This window comes from Hyla sarda, chromosome 1, assembly GCF_029499605.1.
Source record: "Hyla sarda isolate aHylSar1 chromosome 1, aHylSar1.hap1, whole genome shotgun sequence".
In the NCBI taxonomy this organism is placed as follows: Eukaryota; Metazoa; Chordata; class Amphibia; order Anura; family Hylidae; genus Hyla; species Hyla sarda.
In genome coordinates this window covers 408610159-408626140 of record NC_079189.1, presented here as the reverse complement: position 1 = coordinate 408626140, position 15982 = coordinate 408610159, and the positions used below count along the sequence as shown (strand labels likewise).

The window sequence follows — 15982 nt, the reverse complement described above, 5'->3', positions numbered from 1 at the left end:
TTTTCCTATCTTATATGCATATATTTTTTAATTTATGTCTTTGTATTTAATAAAATTTACATATATATTTTTATATTACTTGAATTTCATTATTGGGGTATAAGGTTTACGCTTTCTGTAGCGTATTGTAGGTTTACATATCTTAGAAGCTTGCCATGTGGATAATAAATAATATATAGAAATGGTTTTATGGTAGCTATTGTTCTGTAATTGTTTACTCCCCTTCCTCTTGTGGTTTTAGGTTTATGCTTTTCTCCTGAATATACATGTAAACCTAATTTAAAATGTATTATGCGGATGTCGTGTGAATTGTGCAAAGAACTAAGGTCATCAGAAAAGTACTTTCATTCTTGCTAGTGCACAGCATGTTTGTTAGTTGATGTTAAAGAGTACCTGTCATCAACTAAACTTTCCCTGATCCCCCTCCCCATCTGTCCCTTACTCTAACTATGCCTATCCCTGTGTTTATTTAGGTTTAAAACTCTGTGGAAATACCTTTTTTTTTATCCCTCTTCATTAGCTCAGGAGCACTGTCTTTCTGAGGGGTGGAAGGAGACGGGTCCCGGCAGGCATGATGTCACATGAAGCCTGGCCGGGACTCTGCTTCTGCCAGTTTTCCTGCATGCTGCTCTCCCTCTGCAGCAGTGTTTCCCAACCAGGGTACCTCCAGTTGTTGCAAAACTACAACTCACAGCATGCCCAGACAGCCAACAGCTGTCCGGGCATGCTGGGAGTTGTAGTTTTGCAACAGCTGGAGACACCCTGGTTGGGAAACACTGCTACATACAGACTTAGTACAGGAGATGGACGGCAGCCTCTGTCTCTCTCTCTCTCCTCTGTGTCTCTCTGCACTAAAAAGTCAATGCTGAGAGCCAGGGGCGGTGGGAGCAATTACAGAGGCAGTAATTAAAGGAGAAGTCCCATGTAGAAAAAGTATTGTGTTTTAAATGCATTAGCAAAAGTTATATAACTTTGTAAATCACTGACTTTACCCATCTTGTAAATAAAACCTGTTTTTCTAGCTTCTTTGTTCAGAGAGGAAGTTCAGCAGCTCCCTGTTCTGATGACTTGCGACCCCCCCATAGAGCTGCATTATGCTGGGGGCCGTGATGTCACGATTTCCCATAGTTCTGCAGCTTAGCCAGCTCTGTGCACGGCCAGGGCATCTCCCATGTGCAGCTTCAGGCAATCATAGAAGCCCCAGTGAGCTGAGCAAGCGTCTTCATCTCCTCGGCAGGGAAGCACGATCTGACAGCCAGCTCAGTGTTGATAAGAGCAAGAACGATGTCCCGAGAAGAAGCAGAGGGGGAGGGGGAGATCCCTGCTTTGCCCTGCACTGATCACAATCTGACAGCAGGTCAGTCTGAAAGAACGATGTCCTGAGAATAGAAGCAGGGGGAGGGGAAACACTGAGCCTGCTGTTAGGAAAGTGATCAGTGTCTAGGTCAGTGTATCCCAACCAGGGTGCCTTCAGCTGTTGCAAAACTAAAACTCCCAGGCATGCTGGGAGTTGTAGTTTCACAACAGCTGGAGGCACCCTGGTTAGGAAGCACTGGTCTAGGCTGGGCTACTTCTATGATGAACTGAAAGGCATTATGGGAGACAGGAAGTCAGGGACCTCCATGGACCAGGAAGTACCGATCTTTCAGAGGGGATTGCAGGAGAAGGGAGAGGGTGAGATACATGAGGAGCAGATTGTCAGAATAGTGAGCTGATGCACTTTCACATGAGATAAAAAAAAAAATTGTGACTTGGTCCATGATACTTCTTTAAGATGAATGTCGTGGGAGGTGTTACAGAGCTTGGAGTGCAGTGAGATAATACAATATATATAAGATAAAGTGTGGTGAGGGGCAGGGAGAAAACAGAGCAGGGGGGAGGGGGAGGTGAGTGGCCTCTGTTATGAGAGGCATGTGCAGGCTTGTAGCTCACAGTGCTGCTCCAGGCTGGGAGCGAGTCCTGAGCTGAGAGTACTGAACTTCCTGTGGAAGGACCAGAGCCCTTTCAGCATTAGTCCTAAAAGCTGTACACTTACTATGAAATGCATAGGAAGCTGCCTGCAGAACAGGCATAGAAGAGAGACCCCCCCCCCCCCCTAGTGGCCAGAAGTATAAAATGAAAAAACTGGTATAAATATTTAATATTTTTTTAATGAAGATATATTACAATATGTCTTCATTAATGATTATGAACAACATATTAAAAGTTTTTGTTGATGACAGGTACTCTTTAAAGGAGATGTCCGGCGCAGACTTTTTCTATTCCGTCCTGCCCGGGCTGCAAAAAAGACAAAACAAACTTTCACTTACCTCCATATGTTCTCCCGGAGCTCCGCAATGCTGATCGGTCGGCTGGGCTGTTTACTTACTACTTCCTTTAGCCCGGTACGTCACACGGCGCTTCAGCCTATAACTGTCCGAGGCGGGACATCGCTGCAGCCGGTAATGGGCTGAAGCGCCGTGTGATGTACCGGGCTAAAGGAAGTAGGAAGTAAACAGCCCGGCTGACCGATCAGCTGTTGGGGAGCTCTGGGAGAACATATGGAAGTAAGTGAAAGTTTGTTTCGTCTTTTTTTTTTTGCAGAAAAATATTTTAAATCTCTATATGCCCAGGCTATCGCAAAAAAATATGAATAAACTTTGCCTCCTTCTGCTTCCCCTGTTAAGCTGGTATTTCTGTCGCTGTCTTATTTGCAATCCTCTTCCTGCCTTGGCCAGTGTTCGGCTAATTAGCAATATGACAGCGATTAGCTAGGCTGCAGTATTGCTTGTCAGAACCCAGAACCAGGAAGGTAACAGCAGGTACCAGCAGCATAAGTAGTGTGGCAGGAAGTAAGTGTACATTTTTTATTTTGTTTTGTTTTCTTTACCTGCGGCAGCCTGGGCATATTAAAGGTAAAATAAAATTTGCCTAAGTGTAACAAACCTGCTGTGAAATGCAGGTGGCAATACTAAGGGCCAATCCCAAGGGTATTTTGTTTAGGTTCTTTGCCATTCTTTCCCTTAAAGCAGTTGTCCTAAATTGTCCACCCTATTTCAGTTTGGTTAATAATGAGCGGTCAGCAGCATAGCACAGCAGAAAAAAAGTAGATGCAACATAGTTCAGAAGTCCTAGTCCACATCTGCCTGCAAAGCCTTGTAGGCTAAAAGTACATTTTCCGTGAGATCATTGTCCGTGTGAAAATAGCCTTAGGGTGGCTGGACCTACAGTGATCAGCTGATTTGCCAGGTAGCTTCAGTCTGAAAGGGCCAATGAAGTACAGCAGGAGGTCTGAAATGCTGCAATTTAATGGCTGTTGTATTAAAGTTAAATGAGCTGGTTTATTTGTCTGAATTAAAGAGCTAATCCAGCAAAAGCAAATCAGCTGCCTTCTTTCAAAAAAGACACCACACCTGTCCTCAGGTTGTATAGTATTACAACTTTTCTCAACTCACTTCAGTGGAACTGAGCTGCAAAACCACACCCAACCTGCATACAAATGTGTTTTGTTTTTTCTTCTTTTGTAATCCATCTAAGGTACTATTTTTGGTTCTTTAGGTTCTCTCTCTGGATTCAAACATAACCAACCAGGTTAACAAATTAAAGAGGGATCTTTTACGCCTAATTGATGTTGGGGAATTCTCAGAAGATGCCCAGTTTAAAGATCCGTGCCGCTCCTATATACTTCCAGAAATCATCTGCAGAAGCTGTAATTTCTGCAGGGACCTGGACTTGTGCAAAGACCCTTCTCTCAGTCAGGTTTGTCGTTTTTTTTTTTGTTGTTGTTGTTGTTTTTCTGCGTTACTCTTGAATTATTTTTTACTAATGTATGGGAGTTTTGAAGCTTAAAGGTGCTGTATCATAATATTATGTCTCAATGTCTTTCAATACTAAAAGGAAATGCAAGTAACTTACAAGCATATCAGCTGCTCCTGTTTTCATCCCCCTCCTCTGCCCCATGATAGGACTGTGTTTGTATCTGGTTGCTCAGGAATAGAGCATTCTGTAGTTCTCCTCAACTAAGTCAAGCATTCGTATTTTCTATCTACTGTTCCTCTACGGCAGGAAGTCACCTATTTGATGTAGTAGTATGGCACAAGAGCAGAAATGGTAGTCTCACTATTGTGTGGACAGTGCATTAGCACTTAGCTGTGTGAAACTACCGCTATGAGAACACCCCCTGAGTTGCCAATCTGTATGTATTCTGTTCCCATATGTATGTACTGTAGAAATGCATATATCATTTATCTAGCTAAGGAACTTTATATGTACAATTTGGTAATAACAGTAATTATGGCTGTTTTTAATCTCCGGTCCCATAGTTACAAAATGAGTCTGCACGGTTAGTGGCAAACACTAGCACGCAGGAGGATAAACAGCATAAATGTGAAAATGCGTACGGAAATGTGGTTTGCCACAAGCAAACAGCATTCATGTAACCAGTATGGATAGACTGCCTACTTTACACAAATAGAGACAGGAATTAATGAGTACCTGTCACCAAATAACTTTTAATATTGTGTTCCTTGTGTAATTAGCACACACTTTCCCATTCCCTTGCTTTTAAAATTATCATAAACATTAGAGATGAGCAAACTTACAGTAAATTCGATTCGTCACGAACTTCTCGGCTCGGCAGTTGATGACTTTTCCTGCATAAATTAGTTCAGCTTTCAGGTGCTCCAGTGGGCTGGAAAAGGTGGATACAGTCTTAGGAAAGAGTCTCCTAGGACTGTATCCAACTTTTCCAGCCCATGGGAGCACCTGAAAGCTGAACTAATTTATGCAGGAGAAGTTATCAACTGCCGAGCCGAGAAGTTCGTGACGAATCGCATTTACTGTAAGTTCGCTCCTCTCTAATAAATATGTTTAAATGTAATTGAAAAAATCGGCCACTAGGTGGCGCTGTTCTGATCCCTGCCACAATTAATACAGTGAGTTTGGTTTCCTCCAGGCCTGGCAGGAGACCAAACTCAGGAAGTGCTTCTCTACACTGAGCTTGATTGACAGATTCACAGAGCCTCACTAAAAGCAGCTGCACAGACTGAAACATGCATAGAGCCTCACTGAAACATGCATAGAGCCTCACTGAAACATGCATAGAGCCTCACTGAAACATGCATAGAGCCTCACTGAAACATGCATAGAGCCTCACTGAAACATGCATAGAGCCTCACTGAAACATGCATAGAGCCTCACTGAAACATGCATAGAGCCTCACTGAAACATGCATAGAGCCTCACTGAAAGCTGCACAGAGCTTGGTCTTCTATTCATCACAGCACTGCAACGATGGGAGGGCGGAAGTGGTCCCCGAGCAGGCTTCAGTGATGTCATGCCTGCTTGGAAACACCCACTTTCCCCTGTTGGGAGATTGCACTATGTGAGCAAGAAGAACGGTAAGATACAGAGCTTTTTAAAGCTCTGAATTTTTTTTTTTTTTAACGGCGGGAGGAGTGTTAGGAGTAGTTAGGGAACATAGCCTGAGAGAGTTTAGAAAAGTATATTTGGTGACAGGAACTCTTTAGGGCAAAAACATTATCTAGTAATTAGGCATAAGAAAAAAAATCATTCTGAATCTATGATTTTACATATTAGGTCATAATAAGTAAATTAACACATCAGGTGCCTTAGAATGTCCTAAAATGTTATCAGATCAACAACAACGTAACATTCCACAGTGTTATTATTTTAATAAAAATGAAGCCTAAATAGAAAAGCTGTGTCCATTAAAAAGAAATTCACCCCATGGATTAATAGAACCACCTTTAACAACAATAACATGATGTAATTGTTGTTTTTTGTATGGCTTTGAGATTTTTTCTTCATTATCCTCTTAAGGATGCCTGTACGCCTTGCGCCCGTTCCCGGTATTTTAAAACGGGGTCACGCCGTCAGCTTCCCGGCAGCTCAGTCGGGCTGATCGGGACTATCGCGATAAAATCCCGATCAGCTAGGACGCGAGCAGAGGCCCCCTTACCTTGCTCTGTCGCGTCCGATCGGCGTTTGATTGCTCCAAGCCTGAGCTACAGGCTTGAGCAATAGAGCCCCTAGAACGCTGATCCATGCAAAGCTATGGCTTTGCAGGGATCAGGGTAAAAGATCAGTGTGTGCAGTGCTATAGCTCCCTATGGGAGCTATAACACTGCAAAAAAAAAAGTTGTTAAAGGTCTTTTAACCCCTTCCCTAATAAAAATTTGAATCACCCCCTTTTTCCCATAAAAAAAAACTGTGTAAATAAAAATAAACATATATGGTATCGCCACATGCGTCCGAACTATAAAAATATATCATTAATTAAACCGCACGGTCAATGGCGTACACGCAAAAGATTCCAAAGTCCAAAATAGCGGATTTTTGGTCACTTTTTATATAATGAAAAAATGAATAAAAAGCGATCAAAAAGTCTGATCAATACAAAAATGGTACCTATAAAAACTTCAGAACAAGGCGCAAAAAATTAGCCCTCATACCGGCCCATACGCGGAAAAATACATTTATAGGGGTCAGTAAATGATCATTTCTAACGTATACATTTTACTGCATGTAGTTATGATTTTTTTCAGAAGTACGACAAAATCAAACCTATATAAGTAGTGTATCATTTTAACCGTATGGACCTACAGAATTGAGATAAGGTGTAATTTTTACCCAAAAATGCACTGCGTAGAAACGGAAGCCCCCAAAAGTTACAAAATGACATTTCTCTATCTGCTCCATTGGGTACACAGACCGTGGGTGTATGCTGCTGTCTCTAGGTGGTGTGACACTATGGTAATAAAAAATGGTTGGCTCCTCCCAGCAGGATATACCCGCCTCCAGGCCCTGAGCTAATCAGTTTAAGCTTAGTGTCTGAAGGAGGTGGACATGGTCTGGAATTTTCCAGACCAGGTCTTCTGATTTTTTATTTTCCTAGTATAGGGACGTGTTTTTTATTCCTTTTTCCCTTACTGTTTTCAGGTGGGGACTCAGGGACTCCGGTTCCCTGTTTCCCCATTGCGAGTAAGGGGGCACAGACATTGCGTATATGCGCTGTTCACCCCCCCCTCGTCAACGGTCAGCGCCTGGGTTGGTACCTCATAGGTCTGGGTCCCCCTATTTCCCTGCTCGCCTCGCTCACGCATAGCAGCCAGGCGTGATGCTGGTGAAAAAAGCTGACTGAAGACTTCACTGAAGACTCCATTAGGTAAGTTCTTCTGACTGAGGTAAGTACTTTCCTATTTTATCCTATTTTTGGCCCACCTTTTTGAGGCTATTGGGCTGGCTTATACAGGGATTGGACTTTTCATTCTGGGGGAGCAGTGGCATTTTAGGGGGCATGTAATCTATGTGTTCACTGTGTGTGGTGACTTGCCATAGCGCCTTATATGCGTCTGACAGCTGCGGCGCTTGTAAGAGCGCCGGCTTACTTTCACTTTCTCCGGCAGTCACTGCCTGCGTATAGACCGCCCGCTCTATTCCCCAGAGCGCATATGCGGCTGACGTGTGCTCGGGACAAGGACGCCATTACAGCTTCTTCTCGGCCAGTCTATAGCTCCACCCACAGGGCTGTCTGAGCTCTTCAGAGGCGTGAAATGGCCTCCAATCAGCGCCATGGGCGCGATTTTCAGTTAGAAGGGGCCAATTAGTTAGTGCCTCTGCTTCAAGCACGCCCTTCTCTACTATTGGCCTGTTTCTTACACTCTAGCTGCACGGAGCAGAGTTCTCCTCACTGCAGCTGCCAGGGGACACAGACTAGGGTGAGAAAGTTCCGGTCTCTTTTCTCATTATGTCCGTACCCAGAGCTGTTCCTCCCTCTAAACAGAAACCTGGAACGTCAGTGACTTATTTTGTCTGTAAGCACTGTAATACAAAGATGCCTGGCTCTACTGAGCCCACTTGCCTGCCTGCTCTACTGCTCCCCCAGACCCCCTGGTACCACCTGATGCCATTTTGGTTCCGGTGGATTCAGCCACTCCACCAGCTTGGGTTTCTTCCCTGACACAGTGTATGGCTGACTTGACCCAAGTCTCCCGTTTGGTGGCTGAGGCCTCCTGGCAAGTGGTGTCCGCCTTGAAGGGGTCTACCCTGCACAGGGCCTCTGAGAGGGCCCGCTCCTCGTCTCCACATACTTCACGCTCTCACAAGCCTACTAGGGGTGCCTCGTCTGACTCTTCCTTTGAGTCTTCAGATAGACGTGGGCGTTCACGCCCCCCCCCCCCCCCCCCCCCCCCCCGGTCATCTGGGCACAAACGTCGCTCCTCCAGAGGACGTTTTCGTAGTCGCCGCTCTGCCACGCCAGAAACGCGTACCCGGTCAGGGTCGCCCCCCTCCAGGACTGCCTCCGCTCGTTCACATTCTCCTGGTGAACTGGCAGACGAGGCTTCCGAGCTGGCATCTGACTCAGAGGACCGCTCGGACGCAGTTGAAACGGTGAACTCATTGGTGACAGCCATAAGAGACACCTTTCACTTAGAGGACCCAGGATCTTCGGATGTCACTCCAGGAGTATCCTTTCATTGTGCTAAGCCAGCACCTCAAAGGTTCAGCTCTCACGCTGACTTTGACGCCATTCTGGAATATGCATGGAAACATCCAGACAAGAGGTTCCCGGGAATCAAGACGATTCAAGAACGTTTGAAGGACCTTGGGGGAGATTTATCAAAACCTGTCCAAAGGAAAGTGTCCCAGTTGCCCATAGCAACCAATCAGCTCGCTTCTTTTATTTTTAACAAGGCCTCTGAAAAATGAAAGAAGGGAGATGATTGGCTGCTATGGGCAACTGGGACACTTTTCCTCTGGACAGGTTTTGATAAATCTCCCCCCTTGTCACTAAGGTGGTTTTCCCTCCCTCAGTGAATCCTCCAATCTCCCGGATCTCTATGGCGACTACACTGCCACTGGCAGATGCCGCTGCTTTCAAGGATTCCACAGACAAGAAGGTAGAATCCTTAGCGAAGTTTGCCTCTGAAGCATCTGGCTCTTCTCTTCTTCGCCTCGGCATGGGCATCCAAGGCCCTGTCGGAGTGGTGCCAAAAGCTCCATCAGGGTATCTTAGCGGGGTCCCCCTCAGAGGATCTGTCTGCTCTGGCTCTCCAGTGCTCTAAAGCTGGGGACTTCCTGTGCGCGGCTTCCATGCAGTCAGCCCGTTGTTCTGCCTTTGCTGTGGGTCACCTAGCGGCTCTCCGCCGCTCTATGTGGCTTAAAGCTTGGAATGCGGATGCCGCTTCTAAAAGGTCTCTCGCTGAGCTTCCTTTTACGGGTGGCCGTCTTTTTGGCAAGCGCCTTGATGAAATTATCTCTGAGGCGATTGTTACCTCCAAATAAGGCTCTCCCTACTTCCCAAAGGAAGTCCTCTTCCTTTCGGTCCTTTGGACCTTTGGCTCCAGCAAAGGTTCCGGGCAGGCGCCTTCGCGGGACAAGAAGGCTCCCTCGTTCCGGGGGCGCCCGTCTTGGAAGTCGGACACCAACCGTTCCGGCCGGTTTGCAGCCAAATCAGGCAACCGCAAACTTACTTCCGCATGAAGTGAAGCCCCCACCCGCAGTTTTTTCTCGGGTGGGAGGTAGTCTCTTACTTTTTCGAGACATTTGGACCACACACACATTCAGGACTCCTGGGTCAGGGACATGGTGTCCAACGGTTACCGAATCGAATTCGCCTCCCTTTTTTGATCCCGAGCCCCCCCGATCTCTTTCTCTGGCGAAGCAATTTCGAGATGCTCCCCAGTCTCTGCTTCTCCAGAGGTTATCGTTCCCGTTCCTCCAGGGGAACGTTTTTCGGGGTTTCTATTCCGATCTTTTTGTGGTCCCCAAGAAGGACGGTTCTGTCCCACCAAGCCTAGACCTCAAGTGTCTCAACCGTCATCTTCTCATCCGCAACTTCCGAATGGAATCTCTCCGTTCGGTAGTGGCATCCCTAGAACAAGGGGAGTTTCTTCGGTGAACATCAAGGATGCCTACCTCCATGTGCCAATATTTCCAGGCCATCATCGGTATCTCCGCTTTGCGGTTGCGGCTCCTCGGGTCTTTATCAAGATCCTTGTACCAGTGATGGCCCTGTTGCGTTCGAGGGGAGTCTCTGTGATGCCCTACCTGGACAACCTTCTCATCAAGGCTCCCACCAGAGCCCAGACTCTGGAGAATGTGGATGTCACTCTTCACACTCTGGATCGCTTCGGGTGGATGGTCAATCGGGACAAGTAAGTCCTCTCTCCCACCCAGTCTCTGATCTTCTTGGGACTTCACTTCAACACGGCCTCTGCCCGAATTTGCCTTCTGCCGGACAAACGTCTGACTCTTATGTCAGGAGTCCGCTCCCTTCGGATTCAGGTCCCAGTTTCCATCCGCACTTGTATGGAAGTCCTGGGTCAGATGGTGGAGGTCATGGAGGCCATACCCTTTGCCCAGTTTCATTACCGCCCTCTTCAGCTGGCTATTCTCTCTCGATGGGACAGATCTCCTCTGTCCCTCGATTGCAAGATTGTTCTCCCTCGCAGGATCAGTCAGTCTCTGCTCTGGTTGCTCCCCTCCCCCCTTCTTTTTCAGGGGCGGTCATTTCTTCCCCTTCACTAGCAGGTAGTTTCAACGGATGCCAGTCTGTCGGGCTGGGACGGTGTGTTCAGGGATTGGATGGTTCAGGGACTCTGGTCTCCCCGAGAAGTCCTTCTTCCGATAAACTTATTGGAACTGCGGGCGATTCGTCTTTGTCTTTTTCATTGGGTGTCCCGGCTTCGGTCCCGTCCTGTCCGCGTCCAGTCGGACAATGCCACAGCCGTGGCGTACATAATCGCCAAGGCGGCACTCGCAGCTCAGCAGCCATGGCCGAGGTGACAAAGATTCTCATCTGGGCGGAAAGCAAGGTTCCGGCCATTTCGGCGATTCACATTCCGGGGTCTGCGACCTCTGGGGCATTCCAGACGTGGACCTCTTAGCGTCTCGGCACAATCGGAAGATCCTTCCTTTTGTGTCCAAGTCCCAGGACCCTCAGGCTCTAGCCGTGGACGCCCTAGTGATTCCTTGGGCGGGGTTTGCCCTACCTGTTCCCTCCCCTTCTGCTCCTTCCCAGAGTTCTGAGGAAGCTCAAAGCGGAGGACGTTTCCGCCATTCTGGTAGCTCCAGATTGGCCCCGAAGGTCGTGGTACGCCGACGTAGTCAGGCTCCTGGACGACACTCCGCTGCGCCTTCTGCTCCCTGCTCTCACAGGGTCCTCTTTGCCACCCCAATTTACAGTCGCTGCATTTGACGGCGTGGCGGTTGAGACCGCGGTTTTGAGGGCCCGCGGGTTCTCTTCCCTAGTCATTCACACCATGCTCAGGGCTCGTAAGCCATCCTCGGCAAAAATTTACCACCGTACTTGGCGGTCGGTCTTATTTTCGCTGGTGTGACGCTCAGGTCCGGTCTCCTGTGACTTTCTCGGTTCCCCGTCTTCTCTCCTTTTTGCAGTCGGTTTGGAACTGGGGTTGTCTCTCAGTTCCCTTAAAGGGGTACACCGCCCCTAGACATCTTATCCCCTATCCAAAGGATAGGGGATAAGATGTCAGATCGCCGGGGACCCCGGGGATCGCTCCTGCAGCACCCCGCTATCATTACTGCGCAGAGCGAGAACGCTCTGCACGTAATGACGGGCAATAAAGGGGCCGGAGCATCGTTACGTCATGGCTCCGCCCCTCGTGACATCACGGCCCGCACCGGTCAATGCAAGTCTATGGGAGGGGGCGTGGCGGTCGTCACGCCCCCTGCCATAGACTTGCATTAAGTGGACGGGCCGTGATGTCATGAGGGGCGGAACCATGACGTCACGCTGCTCCGGCCCCTGTATCGCCAGTCATTACTCACAGAGCGAACTCTCTCTGTGCAGTAATGATGGCGGGGTGCCGCAGCGGCGATCCCCCGGGGTCCCCAGCAGCGGGACCGCGGCGATCTAACATCTTATCCCCTATCCTTTGGATAGGGGATAAGATGCCAGGGGCGGAGTACCCCTTTAAGGATCAGGTTTCGGCCTTTTCTATTCTTTTCCAGCGTCCTCTGGCTTCTAGTTCTCATGTCCGGACCTTCCTTCAAGGAGTGGCTCATGCTGTCCCTCCTTACCGGTCACCCTCTCCCCCTTGGGACTTGAATCTGGTTCTGAGTGCCCTCCAGGGTGCACCATTTGAGCCCCTTAGAGAGGTGTCTCTGCTCCTCCTTTCTTGGAAGGTGGCGTTTCTTGTTGCTATCACCTCCATCCGGACGGTGTCTGAATTGGCGGCTCTTTCCTGCTGTTCTCCGTTTCTGGTGGTCCACCAGGACAAGGTTGTTTTCCGGCCAGATCCTTCCTTTTTGCTTAAGGTGGTTTCGGCTTTCATCTAAATGAGGACATTGTCCTCCCGTCTTTTTGTCCCTCTCCTTCTCATCCTAAGGAGCATTTACTCCACAAACTGGATGTGGTTCTCGCTGTTAGGTCCTATCTCTCTATTACTACTTCGTTTCGTCAGTGTGACTCCTTTTTCATCCTCGCGTAAGGTCGTCGTAAGGGACAACCTGCTTCCAGGGCCACCATTTCTCGGTGGATTCGGTCTGCCATTTCGGAAGCTTATCGCTGTAAAGTAAAGATTCCTCCCTTCAGGGTTGTGGCTTATTCTACCCGTTCTGTTGGGGCATCCTGGGCTCTCCAGAACAGAGCCTCGGCCTCGCAGATTTGCAAGGCGGCTACCTGGTCGTCTTCGCACACTTTCTCGAGGTTCTATCGGGTTCATACCTTCGCATCGGCTGATGCTAGTCTGGGCCGTAAAGTGTTGCAGGCGGCAGTGGAACGGCCGTCTGCCTGACTGCTTATCTGCCCACCCAAGGGACTGCTTTGGTACGTCCCACGGTCTGTGTCCCCCCAATGGAGCCGATAGAGTAAAGGAGATTTTTTTATTTACTTACCGTAAAATCTCTTTCTCGGAGGATCCATTGGGGGACACAGCTCCCACCCTTTTTGGGGTTTTTTCTTTTTTTCTCTGTCCGAGGGTGTGTTCAGTTGTATATTTTCTTCTGGTTCTCGGACAGTTTGGGTCTTCTTTGACCTGTCTGTCCTTTCCTATTGCTCTGGAACTAAAACTGATTAGCTCAGAGCCTGGAGGCGGGTATATCCTGCTGGGAGGAGCGGACCTTTTTTTTTATTACCATAGTGTCACACCTCCTAGAGACAGCAGCATACACCCACGGTCTGTGTCCCCCAATGGATCCTCCGAGAAAGAGATTTTACAGTAAGTAAATAAAAAAATCTCCTTTTTTTTTCTTCAATTTTGTTGCACAATGAATTTTTTTTTTCCGTTTCGTCGTAGATTTTTTGGTAAAATGACTAATGTAACTGCAAAGTAGAATTGGTGGTGCAAAAAATAAGCCATAATAGGAATTTTTAGGTGCAAAATTTAAAGCGTTATGATTTTTAGAAGGTGATGAGGAAAAATGAAAAAACATGAAGTCCTTAAATTGGTATCCCAGGAAAAAACTTTTTATATATCAACTGGCTCCATAAAGTTAAACAGATTTGTAATTTACTTCTATTAAATAATCTTAATCCTTTCAATAATTATCAGCTGCTGAAGTTGTGGTGTTGTTTTCGGTCTGGCAACAGTGCGCTCTGCTGACATCTCTGCTTGTCTCGGGAACTGCACAGGGTAGAATAGGTTTGCTATGGGAATTTGCTTATAAACTGGGCGGTTCCCGAGACACGTTTCATCAGAGAGAACTTAGACAGAAAAGAACAACTCAACTTCAGAAGCTCATAAGTTCTGAAAGGATGAATTTATTTTAATAGAAGTAATTTACAAATCTGTTTAACTTTCTGGAGCCAGTTGATATAAATAAATAAAAATTCCTGGATAATCCCTTTAAGGGGTTATGGAGGAGTTTTCATCTGCTTTCATTGCGCTGGGTCACTACAGTTGTTGGTATACTCGTATGCACTGCTCTTTCGGTACTGCCACAGTTGGGTTGAGGTCTGGAGTTTTTCATTGCAGCTTGACAATTTTTTTTTGCCATTTTCTTTTAGATTATGCTAAGGTCCTTTGAGTCATTGTTCTATTGCATGACCAAGCTTTGACCAATCTTTTACTGTTTGATAGATGGCCTCACTGTTCTTATATTATTTATAAAGAGGAGTTTATGGTCAACTCAATGGGGAAATTCGTCAAACTGCTTACCCCATTTTTGTAGTGTAAATTTGTTGCATAAATTGTTGCAGGCCGATTTCACAACTTTACATTTAGAGCATTTATAGAACCATAGCCACGTTGGGCACTGCTTTAGAAGAGTTTTGTCACACGCTAACTCCCACCAGCCCTACAAAAGCATCTAAGTTGGCACCATGCTGCGGTGATCTGGCCATGCAGAGAGTAGACCATAAGTGATTCCTCCCAATGACTTGTAAGGTGCTTATGTCTTATGGTTCCAAAACAATTTGCGTTTTTTGCAGTTTCACTAAGTATTTCAGTAAATTTTTAGAAAATTGTCAACGGTCTTGAATGTGTTCCACTTGTAAATAATCTTTCTCACTGTAGACTGATGAAAATTGATGCGCAGCATTGTTTTAATGCGTTCCTGATTTCTCCAACCGTCTGCTTTAATAGAGATTATTTACTTACTGTTAATAATTTAATCTGGGGCATTTGATTAGCAGCATCTGTTTGCTACTTATCCTCTAAACTCCTATGGAGGCACTAAGGGTGTACTTATTTTTTCACACACTGCTTCAGCATTTTGGCTTATTCATTGTTAAATAATGATACAATGCAATTTGGCATGTGGTGGTGTTCATCTGAGGATATATTTACCAATTTTTAAGGCCTGAGTACCAATAAAAAAAAATTTTGGTAAGTAAAACCATAGAATATAGAAACTGTGTTCTTTGTATCATGGCGGTTGCTATTGGCATATTTGAATTAATTTACTGTTGAGGTTGGTCAAAATTGTTGTATTGTTTAATAACCCCTTTAATTTCCATGTATGTACATTACAGGATGGTTCTGTGCTGCCACAGTGGGTTTGCTCTAACTGCCAGGCTGAATATGACACAGACAGTATAGAAATGTCCTTAGTGGAAGCACTGCAGAAGAAGATGATGGCGTTCATGCTACAAGATTTGGTGAGACTTGCAGAAATCATATTTTGGTGGTTTTGTGTTTTTATATTTGTGCAGCTAGTGTATTTCTAACTGTATTTTCATGTTTCTAGATTTGCTTGAAGTGTAAAGGAGTAAAAGAAGCAAACATGCCAGTGTACTGCAGCTGTGCCGGAGACTTTAGCCTAACTCTTTCAGTGAAGGTATGTATTTACAAGTGTATAATAGTAGATGGAATCTCATGAATTCATCATGATAATATGACTGTTTATGAATTGCAGGCTCTCATGGAGCAAGTAGATGCATTCCGGAATATTGCTCAACATTACCAGATGTCTCATCTTTTGGAGACTATAAACTGGCTTGTCCAACAAAATTCTCATCTGACCCTGTGACTCCATGCAGTATTGAAGGCCCCAATCTGTTAAAGGGGAGCCTGGTCAGCATCTGACCCCACTTCTTATTTGCTTTGTATAGATTGTAACTTTAAAATAAATGTTGTATGAAAACAAAAAAACATGTTTTTATTTTACTTAATTGTGTTCTAGTAAAAGAGTAAAGATAGCATTTGGGGTTCTGATCATGTAGAGCTAATATGTATGATCTGTTATGGTTCATTGTAAGATTAAAAAGTACATATAAATATTTTATTAAGCCAAAGGAAGGTTAAAAAAAAAAGAAAGCAAAATAGCGAAAAGACAGTTGACCGCTTATGGTAATTAGGTTTATTTTACATAGACATTTAGATTTTTCTGTTTTGTTGATAATTTTTTGCTTATGTATAATGCAGCCGTATTGTTTGTAACATTTGAAATGGCTTCTAAGCAGCTGATGGTAAAACTCTTTCATTTGATGACATAATGATTCAGCATGTATTGACAGAAACCAGTTCAAACTGTGGGGTAGACAAGTTGAACACATAGCTTATTTTTAAAGAGGGGTT

The 15982-nt window shown here is 45.9% G+C and overlaps 1 protein-coding gene across 2 annotated transcripts in view; it reads left to right on the top strand.

Annotated features, from left to right (window-relative positions):
* Positions 1–15550, top strand: part of POLE (DNA polymerase epsilon, catalytic subunit) — a 119936-nt gene extending 104386 nt beyond the window's left edge. For both annotated transcript variants that reach the window (XM_056528647.1, XM_056528648.1), the window contains 4 exons: positions 3538–3738; positions 14938–15063; positions 15153–15242; positions 15321–15550. In XM_056528647.1, the coding sequence (XP_056384622.1) occupies positions 3538–3738; positions 14938–15063; positions 15153–15242; positions 15321–15434 (531 nt within the window). In that variant the 3' untranslated portion in view covers positions 15435–15550. The remainder of the gene's footprint in view (positions 1–3537; positions 3739–14937; positions 15064–15152; positions 15243–15320) is intronic.
* The last annotated feature ends 432 nt before the right edge of the window (positions 15551–15982 follow it).